This window comes from Anser cygnoides, chromosome 1 (genome assembly GCF_040182565.1).
Source record: "Anser cygnoides isolate HZ-2024a breed goose chromosome 1, Taihu_goose_T2T_genome, whole genome shotgun sequence".
In the NCBI taxonomy this organism is placed as follows: Eukaryota; Metazoa; Chordata; class Aves; order Anseriformes; family Anatidae; genus Anser; species Anser cygnoides.
Window position 1 is genome coordinate 52,487,279 of NC_089873.1, and position 13,422 is coordinate 52,500,700.

The following is a 13,422-nucleotide window of genomic DNA, read 5'->3' on the forward strand; positions in this document are numbered from 1 at the left end:
CTTCATATGTTAGTATATTAATGAAAACTTTTCTCTTAATAAACCACAGAACTGGTATGAAAATGTCACTTTCATAGCAACATTTCTTAATACATTGTTGGTATACAGACCTCTGCTGAAATACCAGACACAGGGAGGTCAATAACAACATTCTCAGTTCACCATGTCTAGTAGTTCACCTATTTGAACAACAGGAAAATCTGACCTGCAATGCATTTAATTAGTAGGCAACATAGCAAACTGAGTCTTAGGATCATATAGCACTGGTTTTGGTGACACATTTAAAGGCCTAGATTTAAAAACTGCACAGAATACAAAACATGCCAATCTTCATACGTTCACTACCTGCATATACTGCACAAAGTAATATGATATTCAGCTTGACAGATGGGAAAAAATCTGCCTTTGAATTACTGAATTTGAGTCCGTGCAAGGGATGACAATAGAGATAACCTTTCCTTTTTATGACAAGGACATTCAAGGCCACTTATGTAAGAATAAATATGCATGAAAAACATACCTACTGTTTTAAAAAAGTGTTATCAATGAGCTCTCTTTTAGGTTACTGCAAAATATAATCTAAAACTGCAACCGTGTTTCACATATTTCTTATAGCAGTCCAAGTTTCTTTAAAGTTTTAAGACTGTGAAAGTATTTAAATCAATACATCAACACTCAATATTTTCATTATGTTTGTAACACACACGAAAGAACACTTATTATAGGCTATAGGTCCCCTTGGTATTAAAAAAAAGAAAATAGTTTTCAAAATTTGAGAACTCCCTGACTATTCTCTGTGATCGTAAAGGACTAATACTTAGTTCATGTATTATATACTAAGTTTAAAATCAGTGAAAGTTTTTATTACTGAATTTGAATATTCCAAAATGTGGATCAATAGAATAGAAAGTTAGTTTTTTGAAAACAGAACACTTTCCTTTTCTGTTGCCCATTAATGTAAGAACAACACTGCCTGAAATGCATGTCAAATGAAATGATGGGTTTAGATGGACAGTCCCTAAACACACACGGAGGAATTACCAAAGCTGATGTTGAATAGCGATGCATTAAAAAAGCGCCATATCAAAGTTGATGGATGCTGGAAGTATTGTGTCTTAGAGCTATGGGATCTCAACACTAGTTTTTCCAGCTGGGTTTCTCCTGGTGAAGGGCTAAGTCAATATTTCATTTAGTGAAAACTTCCTGGTGAATATTCTGTCACTTAAGAGGCTCTATTAATCATTACAGCATTGAAACACATTCCCCTAGGAGTGCTCAGACTGATCCCAGGGTTTAATTTTTTAAAAGCAATTTCTTACTACTTCACTTTTGTTGGTGTTATCGCTGGCTGGACATGAAAGTACAAAACCGATTGGGAAATTTTACAACTAATTCCTTTGTTGGTATCAAGGGGTTATGTAAAGTTCACTGGAACACATTGCCTGAAGTTACGGTCAATGCTGTATTCAGCAAATCCATATTTTATCGTATCCCGTACTTCAAATCCTTTAGACAAATGAATCTCTTGTCTAATCATAGAAGTGGTATTGGGTCAAGCAAGTTAAAGTGTCAGTACATACAGTTAAATAGGAATTCAGAAAGCTTTTCTCCTTAAGGTTACAAGTGAAGTACCAGTTAGTTGTATAAAATAGGAGGAATTAAAACAACGCAAAAGGGAATTTAAGATATTGTCACAGTCATTGAACTTTATTCATAAAATTATGTGCATGAACAATGGGAATCCAAGTAAATCTGTTCATTGAAAGGAAAAAAGATAAAACAGAGGAATTTATTTGTACAGCTATCAAACAAGTACCCTAAAAACTGCTGTTCTACTCAGGTAATCTAAAGTATCAAATTAAACACATTATTGTGTAACACTGCAATGCAAGACCTCACGTTTAACTGACTTGAAATTAAAGAAGGACCAATTTTGATTCAAAAAAAAATATGTTGCAGAAATGAACAGTAAAGTAATTGTTTGTAAAAGTGATCCTTATATACTACTATACACAATGACATGGAACTATGAATGTAGTATTTATCACATATACCTAAAACTACTAGGAACATATTTCTGTAGTTTGAAAAGAAATTGTTCAGATCTGAGAATTTAAGAAAAGGATCTAATCACACATTGGTAAATAATAATAATAATAATTTTATGAAGTACAAACTTTGATAGCACTTTTGATAGAAATGGCCTGAAATATATTTCAAATGCTCATAAAAAAAGCATTTTTAAAGATTTTTAATCAAAATCTCAGTCACCTGTTTTAATTACATCTGAAATAAAAAGTTGTGTTCTATCTCATATCTTTAAACATTTTACTGTTAGTACTTTCCTATGCTAGTATTTGATTTCTTTAGCTGAAACAATTGGTAATGATTTAAATTCTTATTGATGAAAAACTTTGTACATTTAATGGAACCACAGTAACAGTTCACTATCAGACAGACATTCTACCAGTTCGATATATGATTTCTGGATTATCACCTAAAAATCTGAAATTGCATTTCCAACTTTTCTTACTGCTCTCCAATGCCTGTGGACTAGGAAACATTAATTCTAGAGAAGATAGATAAACTTTACATTCAAACAAAACAGGTATTGTACTTTCGCTGAACATTTCTCCTAGAAAACTAAGTATTCATAGATTGGTCTACGTATATGGTTTCAAACAATATAATTACCAAGAATCCAGAAGACTTCTAAAAAATGCAAACAAAACAAAACAAAACAAAACAAACCATAGCATACCAACAACCTATCCATGTATAATTTTCTTAATAAGGCTTAAAAATACAATCCTATCACAGCTACTCATTGAGGAATTGTAATGACCGTATCTTATTACACGTCAAGTTTTCTTTCTACCCACCCCATCCAGTTTTTATATAAACACATATAATAGTCTCTAAGATCAGTTCTTCAATTACATTTCAGATATGTATTATAGATCACTAGAGGGCAAAGAACAGCATTATTTTTACATCTGCATCTCCTTCAATAACATAAAAGCAATTAACTTTCGGTGTAAAGATAAGGAATTCTCAGAACAGGAAAAGAGATTACACTGACTACTGAAAAAAAAATCAACCATTCATCCCAAATTTTTCTTCCAAAAACTCTTCCTTAAAAGTTGCTAAGTCAAGGATTACTTTATATAGACTATTCCTAATTAAAGACATGAATGCACCATCCTTTCTCTATGTGCAGTGTGAACCTACCACATCAGCAAGTCTGTTAAGCAGTAAGTATATAAGTAATCAGAAAGATTATATAAGTATATAAGTAATCAGAAAGAGAAAAATAAAGATTTAAAATAGTGCAGATGTAAGAGAAGGTGAAAAAGCATGAATGGATGGTCACATCTGCGCAAATGTTTTAATGAAATATAAAATATGATAATAAAGGTGAGACAAAAGCTCATTCAGAAAGTTAAAGTCACCAAAGGTGATAAACTTGTCAATAAAGAGGACAAGTAGAATTCATGCTGAAAACAATGATATTCTGATAAGTCAACGGACAAAGAAGTTACAAATTAGCACCCCAGAGAAGGCATTTATTTCTATAATTTCTAAATTTGTCTACAGAAATTGTCATATGAAAAATACTTTAGGATAGCAGCGAAAAAGCACAGAGTTTTGGAACAAACCACTTCATACTGAAGCTCCAAATGCTTGGCCAAACGTCAAGGTTTTTGTTTAAACAAAACTACAAACAAGAATTCTCAGGAAAAAAAAAAAATCACAATTCAATTACATTTGTTCTTTTCATATAATTTTCTTCCCGTTTGTGGTTGTGTTTGTCCATACCTCATTTCTTTTTTATATACTTTCACTGTTCATTTTCATTTATTTATAAGCGCCGAACTCTACTGGTTACAAAGCTTCCAAAAAATAGATTTGCTTGGCATGGATAATCATAGAATCATAGAATGGTTTGGGTTGGAACCTTAAAGATCGTCTAATTCAAACCCCCCTGCCGTGGGCAGGGACACCTCCCACTAGACCAGGTTGCTCAATGCCCCCATCGAACACTTGAACACTTCCAGGGATGGAGCATCCACACCATCTCTGGGCAACCTGTTCCAGTGTCTCACCATCTTCATGTTAAAGAACTTCTTCCTAAGATCTAATTGAAATCTACCATTTTTTAGTTTAAAACCACTAATCCTTGTCCTGTCACTACACCCTTGACAAATAGTTCTTCTCCTGCTTTCTTGTAGGCTCCCCTCAGGTGCTTGAACACTGCTATAAGGTCACCCCAGAGCCTTCTCTTCTACAGGATGAACCTGCATCTGACCAAAACCAAGAATCTGAAGACACAGGGACATATTTCATCAGAGTAAAAAATTCAGTTGTTCATTCGCTGGACACTTCAAAGATTTTTTTTTTCCAAGTTATTTCTTGTCATTAAAAGAATGGGAAGGAATAAAACTATATCTCCATATGTTAATATTAAACTATACTCTTAAATCTGTAAAAATGGTGACTACAAAAGTAGTTTTTTGTTTTGTTTTTATAAATCTAACCTGTTTTCTTTCATTACAAATCTTTGAATATAAAAGGACTGGAGGATTCATGATAGAAGTTTCTTGTTGTGCTTTTGCACTTGATTGCCATGAGGACTCATTTTCAATTTAAATGACTGTGTGTTTTGCATTTAAGCTCTGAAAATGGAATTAGGGAAAGAAGGAAGAATTGTGGTGAAATAGTTCTGAAACCATTAGACCTGGAACAGCTCAATTTTCAACCAAGTCCTTGTACACAATTGAATGGAGTAAATTTGACCCTGCAAACAGTAAAGGAAAAAGGGTATCCTTTATATACATCATCAAAATAAATGGAAATGTTCATTTATTGCTTACGTAGAGTTTATCTTTAAATAATAATTAAAAAATATTATTAGGCTGGTACATACTTTGTAGAAGAAATGTAAATTTATGTATAATGTAGTGACTTATGTATTCCCTCAAATTAATATCAAACAAATGTAGCTATCCCAACAACCTGGACTATTTTGTGATTTTCTCCAGTTTCTCCCAGACAGTGAACAAATACCTACCTATTCTCATTTGAACTAGATCCAAGTTTACCATTTGAATTTCATTTCTTTGTTGACCTATCATGAAGTAAAATCAAAATAATGACTGCGGCTGACATTTGATGCCTGATGAAAAAAAAAACAAAAAAACACACCACCACCAAACAACAAGCCCTCTAATGCTAAGAGATGGACCCTTTTAGTGAACAGAACTAGCTGTGGTCAACTTCCATCTTATCTTACCTTGTGATCAAATAGGCTATAGACTTTCTCATTTCTCTACTGGTTCTAGAATATGGCAGGCAACTGCTCAGACAGCAGAACAGATTTCTCTCCCTTTTGCTCATGCTGCAAAAAATCCAGTGTATGATGGTGGAGCTTATTATGAAGCTATGCACTTCAGATCAACAAATCTCTATAGGCTGAGTATCAAACTGAATGATTTTTCTTCCTTTAGCTACAGAAAACAACATTTTTATCTATCTTCCTTTTTATCCATCTCTTTTGCTCTCTCAGAGCACTCACTATATGTAACTGGATAATCTTAATTGTGCTCAGACTGCTCTTTAAGCATTTGTATGCTAAGAAGGGAAGAGAGGGATCAAGAAAGGACAAAGGGAGCCCTTTAAACAATACACAACATTAAACATGGTGCAGAAATTTTCTTGTCCTAAAAGGTATTTGAAAACACGAGAAGGAAAGCAAGTAGATGATGGCAAACAGTTTGAAGGGAATAACAACAGTTTGCAACTGAAGATACAGTCTTAACTCCTTTGCTACTGGCACTATGTTCATTTCTACTAGAGAAATGGGACCTAACATTATTAGTCTTACAGTTGAGTGGCGTATTTTTCCACAGTTCCGGAAGAATCTCTGGTCACTATTCACAGAGAAACTAACTAAAGATCAGCATCATTTTGAAATTAATTACTAGTTTAGAATGGTTCATACTTAAAATAATGTATATTTCTCCAAGACGGCATGCCATACTGGGTCTCTAACCATTCTTATGGCCACATATTTACATATGACTTTCTGTTATTAAGGAGACAGAAGAAAAGATGGAAGTTTACAACCGATAGTTTTTCCCTCATTCACATAAGTACAGCTCAAATATAAATCTCTAAGAGGATAAAATTGCCCTACTATTTTTTTCACATGAAAAATTATTAATCCTTTCAATTAAAATTGTATTTACATTCAAAAAAAAATGTTAGTGCACCTATATAACTACCTACATTGTGCATTGTCACTATTGTCAGAGGCCTGGAAAAATTGTACTAGAACTATTTTCATAGTACATACAACAAGGTGAAGAGTGATCTGAACATTTATTTAGTGAACTATAAATTTAGGCTATTTTGACAAAACAAAACAAAAACATATTTTCTAACTGGCTTTTTTTTTAAATTAATTTATTTATTATTTAGCAAATCCATTTATTTTCTTACTTGCAATTCCTTTCTTGGAGAAGAGGATTTCCACTGAGCGACAACTCCCTTAGGTTATTGCAGCCACTTAACCATGCAATGACACTTTTAAGGTCTGTATTGTAATAGAAAACAAAATTAAATACCAATTTGAATGTAGAACCATATTATTTTACTTAAAATCACTAATAGTACCAAAACCATGAAGAATTATAAACAATTCTATTACCTGTACAGTACAGTAATTATCAATATGTATAACATCCATATTTGAAAAATATTTATGTTTTCTGTATGTCTCATAAATATTTGAATTTTATAAATATATTTGGAACAATCCAAATTCAAATGAATTTATAATTTAATTAAGAACTTCTAGTTTGGATGGGCATTTGATTTATGTTTTCTATACAACTCACCTGACAAGCAGTTATTTTTGATGTCCAGCTTTTCCAAAGATACAAATGAATTTAAAGGCACAAGCTCAGTTAGACTAAGAACAAAACAGAAAAGTTTATTTTTAACTAAAGAAAAACAGCAGCTCATAAACAGGCACCAGAATCTTTTACAGTTATATCAACTTACTTATTTACATGAGAAAATACTCATTTAGCTATCCAAGGTGCTAGTATTAATTACCGAAATTCCTCCTTTAACTTCAAAGCATTTCTTAGTCTTCTCAGAAGGTCACTTTTTGCTTGTATGTGTTACTGGTTTCATTCAATTGGTAAATATTTCATTCTATTTTTCTTAAATTTAGTTCTGAGGATCCAAAGTCTTGTAAAATTTACAAGTTAAATTGGCTTTTCTTTAGTCAACTTGACTAGAATAAAACAGAAGGCCCTGATTTTGGAGAAAAAAATAAAATCTGCTTTTCCCCTTTCCTTTTTCTTCATTTACCATACTTCTTGTCAGCTTGTTTCTCCTCTCCACTCAGCACTCTCCACTTCCTAGACCCTAAAACCAACATAATTGTTGCCAAAGTTGTATTTCTTAACCATTCAAAGCTGCACTGTCCTGTAAAAGATTTTTAGCACTTCCTCTGTCTGAGTACTTCTGTAAGACAGCGTCACAGAAGTGCCAGTTATACAGACAGCTACAAAACTGCACTTCTTGCCTTTGAGAGTTTTTCTTGTGGAATAAAGCAGCAAAGCAGGGCTAAAGCCACTACAAAATTCCTATTTGTACTATTGAAGTGTAGATGTGAGGAAACAGCCGACATTCATCTGTACAAATGATTTGGACTGATCATAACTATTAAAAACATTATTACCCAGTGTTATTAAAAGTTTGTTTACTTACAAACTTGCATTGCTGTAACTACCAATGAACTATTCAGTCAGCTGTTTCCAAATATTACCTTTCAGATTAAAAAGCTTCTTTTGATTTATGTTAAATATAAATGGGGGAGGAAAAAAATAAAATCAAGATGTTGAAATTGTGTTCAACTAGAACGTTTATGTATAACCATATACTAAATAAACTATATCTGCTGAAAAACTTACTTTTAGGTAACTTATTTATTCCTGTAAGGACAAGGCCTAAGCATAACAGGAGAATGGCATCACAGATGGCAATGCATGTGTTCACTTTGTAACTGTTAATTTTCATGGAAAGCAGTATTTTCTGAGGGTAATATTTATTACCTTTGAAAGCTATAAATCAGAGTTCAAATGGTCACAAATATAACCATTGGAAATCCAAAACCTACTCACTTCACAAATTTACAATTGGCCAGAGCCAAAAATGCTATTCTGTTGTTGAAATCTGTTCTCCAGCACAGGCTGGAAAACATTACAACTGAAAGACAAAGTTGGATTTAATTCTGGTTAACAAATTCTGGACCAAGTATTGGTTGTGGATTCTTTATTCTTGTTAGAAATTGGCATATAAGAGGGAAAACAAACAAACAAAAACCAACTAAAAACAAACAAACATTTTAATAGTAAATTCAGAGAAACAGATATAAAGCCAATTGAGTATGTGCCACTATACTTCAATTTCCTTCTCACTCCATATTTTAAAGTTGTCCTTGTTCTAATGCTATTTAGTTCAATTACCTCCCTGCCAGTTCTCCAAAGTATCAAATAAATATGAAGAAACATTAACTCTAAAAACCATTAAGCATCATAAATACTCTTGTGCACACCACAAGAAGTATCAGCATTTTAGGTTCTTATGATCAGTCAATAGCACATAAATATTTTTAAAATTTGTAACAAATATCTTTATAGATAACAGTGGCAAACACTGATTAAAAGACTAAAATCCGTAACACATATTAAAGATTAAAATATTCTGGAATATCAGGAAAATAAATGTCATAACAAGTATGAGGGACTTGCATACTACTTTTACAAAGCCCTTCTTTCTACAAGTCATAATGGATTTTTTATTTTATTTTATTTTTAAAGTGAGTTGGTTCTGGGGATTTTTGTCTTTATACACTGCGGTGAATTAGAAATTCTATTTGACTACTGGACTATCCTTGCCTGCCGTTGGCATTATGAGAGTTAAAATGTTTCCCCGTCATTCTATAGCTTTCCTTTTACTGACATTCTTTGTTAATTTTTTTCCTAAGAAAATTCAAACCAGAAAGACAAAGGACATTACTGAAAACTTAATACTACTTGACCTTGTCACATTAGCCCAGGGCATAAGAGAGATATAAATTACAAAGAAGACACAAAAGTAAAAGATATTTGCAAAAAAGCAAGCTATAGCTTCCTCTTTCTGCTCCCATTTAAGGTTTTAGCAGGACAGGACACAGATAGCCACAGAAACTATATGTCAGAAAACAAGATTTAAGAGTGTAGAATAGTTGTAAGTATGCACCAGAGAAAATAAAGATTGCTTTTTAAAACACAAATAGCATTAACTCCTCAGGATGATCCAAATCTTGCTGTGCATCAGCTTTTCCCCAGAAAGTTGTCACTGATGTTAATGAGCAAGAAGGAGGGAAAGGCAACTAAAAACAAATTTATGTTAATCTAGATCTTTAAGTAATGTTTATTTCTCTTTCATATTTTAAAAAAATAATAACATTTTAATTTGCAATATTTGCCATATTTGTAAGTCAGAATCAAACATAATACAGGAAATCTAAAAGTCACTTGTTTCCTGAGTACTCTGTTAGGCAGTATGCTTCATCAGTATTGTCCATGGTGCTACACTCTTGGAAATAAACACAAGACCAGCAAAGAATTAATGAAAATGACAAACAAATCTAGACCAATAAGGGGTGTGTAGGGATGATGACAGTATAAATACAGTATACATACAATATAAATACAGGATAGTTTATTCATGACTGACTGAATTCAACATCCAATGACACATGTATTGTGACAGCTCTGGAAAATCTGTCAAATTCTGAAAACAGAATGGCTTGCAGTGACAATAAGAAATTAAGTTAAAAACACACATACCATGTATATTTAAGTAGTGAGAACAATATGTATCAAGAATTCAGAATTAGCTGCTTTTTAGCATTTCTATAATAAGCCTATTAAAAATGGCATGTATTTAGTTGCAAAAACAAGAGCAACAAGTTCACAAAGAATTTGATCCTGTCAAACCAGCTTCCCAGAAAAGGAATTTTTGCAGCTGACGGTATTTTTTTTTTTTTTAATATTAAATTCTTATCTACCACACTTAGGTTACAAAACAAAACAATAATAATAAAAAAAACTTTGGAATATTATAACAGAAATTAAGAGGGATAAATTTGTCTATTCTCAAGTTGCACAAAAAGTGTAAGGACTACTTGAACAGTAGATTGATTTGGTGTCTCACTGTAAAACTTTTATATGAAGAAGAAATTAACCAGTAAGCTACATAATTGTGATTACATGTAAATATAAATCTCACATGAATTCTTACTGCATATTAAATATGTAATAATTTTAGTTCCAGTGGAAAGATTTTTCTCTCCTACACCTAAACCTTTATCTACCATATCAAAAAAAAATAAATCCTTTTTTAAACTAACTTATTGTTTGTGTTCTGCAGCTGCTCCAAAAAGAGAGCACAGATCTTCATAGTCCCAATTCTGCAGTAATCAAGTCAAGAGGGTATTCACCTTGTACACTGACCTGCTATATGCCTCGCACATGAAAACCACAGTAAAACACTTAATAAAAGCAGAGATGGTAATACTGCTGCCATTTTTATATTTGATGAACATGTAGTTCATCACTACATGCCATAATTCCTTGTTGCTATATCGTAGGTTTAAAACAATTAATTTGGAGTTTTATCTTTAGCAATTTTGGCGTTTATGAGAGAGACAAAACATCTCAGAAATAAAAAATATTGTAAATTAGCATAAGAATTTTCTTTTTACAGTACTACATTTTTAGAAAAAACACAGATTCACAGTATTATCACTATATGGGCTTCCTGCAACCAGTAAAAAGGAAATGGCACTCAGTGTACACTTTACAAACAAAAACAAACAAACAAACAAAAAAACCCACCCAAAACCCATAAAATTGCACTAGCTATAGGATAAAAGTAAAAAAACAGTTTTTCTTTCAACAGCTTACACCATTACATTCACTGTTGCTACACAGAACATCAAGTTACTCATGCACATGCATATGGAGCTGCTTGTAAGTGTGTAAGTGCTTGTAAGAGTGAGTGCAACAGAGCAGGCTACTGAAATCCCAGGAATATGAAGGCCTTTAATGTGCATTTAAGGCTATCTTGTCCTGTTTGTCCCAAAGATTTGAGATAAGATTTGAGATACATAAAGGAAAGAAAGGGATTTTTTTGCTGTTATTTGTATCACATCCAGTTTGCTCATGCATAAATACTTGCTTTCTCCTAGTCCATCAGAAGACATTCAGCATCTCAATGAAGGCACTGGACAAACAAAGTAAGCATTGGAATGGAGAATAAAAAACCTAAGATCATGGGACGGGCAAGTGGTACATCTACACGGCCAGCCCAGCACAACCTAGATCTTGAGGCTGCATTCAAGCTGTGGCTGAAACTGGGCTCTTAGGTTTGCTGTCTCACTAGCGGGCACATCGGGTGTTCCAGCAGTACTGTAAACATGTCATTATACACAACATAGTCACATCTTAATGTGGGAAGAAAAAAAAAAAAAAGGAGAAAACTACAAGAAGATAGAGCCACATTACTGCCTGTTCCATAAAAAGCTGAACAGGGCAGGAAAAACAAACAAACAAACAAACAAACACACACACACACACAAAAACCAACCAAACAAGAAAAAAAAACAAAGCAAAGAACATGAATGAAATCAATACGTGTGATTTGGAATTTTACCCTTAACAGATAATGACCTTGCTAGTCGCAGGCACGAAGCTTATCCAAACTCCAGAGGAACTTAAAAAATTTAAAAAGTTTTAAAACTTAAGGACTAGATTCTGTAAATATAAATAACTAGGTGTTATATTTATGTGTATGAACTTATATGCATTCTTCTTCATTAGAGATGATTGAAAACAATCTGTTTATAAAAAATTATAAAAAATATAGGTTGCATTTTCTTAAATAGTATTAATTTTCCACAAAGGGCATTCCTTATAAAAGGACTCAGACTTATAAATCTATTCTCCCACAGGCTCACAGATACAGCTGACTCTGCTGAACTACTGTCACCAAGGATGGGATTCTTCTGTTCAAATTTTGTTCACACCAACTACATGTGAGCTAATTGTCCAGACTCTGTCAATAGTCAATGAAGACGAACAGTCACTTGTAGGGTATGATTTGTCTCAAAGCAAATGTCTAGAAATGGTAGATGAATCACACGCTAAAACAACTCCTCTTCATTAACTCGAGTGCTGAATGATTAGTTCAGAGTGTATATTCAGAGTGTAACATGTGTGCAATGGTATATTCTATGTGTTTAGGTGAGAAATCCCATTCAGAGTAAACACATCACAATATTGAAAAAAAAAATAAATTTACAAGCAAAATTCATTTCACTACCAACACAAAGTAAACTATAATTGTTCCTTTTTAAATTTTTTTGTTAGCTCAATATAAGTGTAGGAAGGAGTCAGGAGGAAAAATAAAATAAAAATCAGAATTTTGACTCCTGAAAATACCATCATTCTAATTCTGCAGATGTACAGAATATTTTATAAAATGGAAAAGAAACCTGATTATGTAGTACTTCAACACATGATCTAGTTTTATACTGCTTGTCTTGACCCCGCTTTATTATTCTGTATCTTCAAACTGAACCGTAACAGTGAAGAATGAAAGCAGATATGCAGTACTAAAATTTGGTTTGGGGGGCATTAATATATCATGTATATGAAATAAAAAACAGCCTAATGAACATTCAAACTTGTACTATTTAGCTCTAGCAGTTATACTTAAAATAGCCTTCAAAGTCTGTTTTGAATAAACTAGATGAGAAATATGAAGTTTGACAGACAAACTCTCAAAACAATTGCTAAAGAAACACCATGGTTTTAATAATGCTGCAATGCTCAAAAATTATTTTCATATAACATCTAATAGAAAAAATTACTTTTCGTAGTTATTGCTGTTTCAAATTTTCTTAGCTGAAGGTGGCCAATGCCATTACTTGTCAACCACATACTTTCAAAGTATGGAAAAGATGGTGATATTTTAAGCATACTGAGAATTATACTTTTTAGATAAGTGTTAGAAAATTCCTCTGTATCAACTTCATAAAGGGAAAATATTTCTTGTTTACCTATTTTGAGACAGTGAAACAATCTGCAACAGAGGCAACCAATACAAAGAAAGCATTTTCATAGCAGAAATGCTATTGTCATCCAAATACAGTTCTCTTAGCAGAACATGATTTTCCAGCCTTGGAAGCTAAATAGAGAAGAAAAGGTTATTTAAAATTAATGTAAATTAGAGAAACAACAATGGAATGCTTACCATATGCTTTTCATCAATCATTACTAAATAGAAGTAAAAAACACA

General features: G+C 32.6%; 1 protein-coding gene across 14 annotated transcripts in view; it reads right to left on the reverse strand.

Moving 5' to 3' along the window:
* The window catches only part of LRRIQ1 (leucine rich repeats and IQ motif containing 1), a 129,585-nt gene that overhangs the window by 80,872 nt on the left and 35,291 nt on the right, over positions 1-13,422 (reverse strand). For 12 of the 14 annotated variants that reach the window (XM_066995599.1, XM_066995578.1, XM_066995594.1 and 9 more), the window contains 4 exons: positions 13,184-13,311; positions 6,900-6,973; positions 6,502-6,595; positions 5,294-5,398 (listed from right to left, as the gene is read on the reverse strand). In XM_066995599.1, the coding sequence (XP_066851700.1) occupies positions 5,294-5,398; positions 6,502-6,595; positions 6,900-6,973; positions 13,184-13,311 (401 nt within the window). The remainder of the gene's footprint in view (positions 1-5,293; positions 5,399-6,501; positions 6,596-6,899; positions 6,974-13,183; positions 13,312-13,422) is intronic. The other 2 variants (XM_066995592.1, XM_048061126.2) reach the window with 1 other exon arrangement.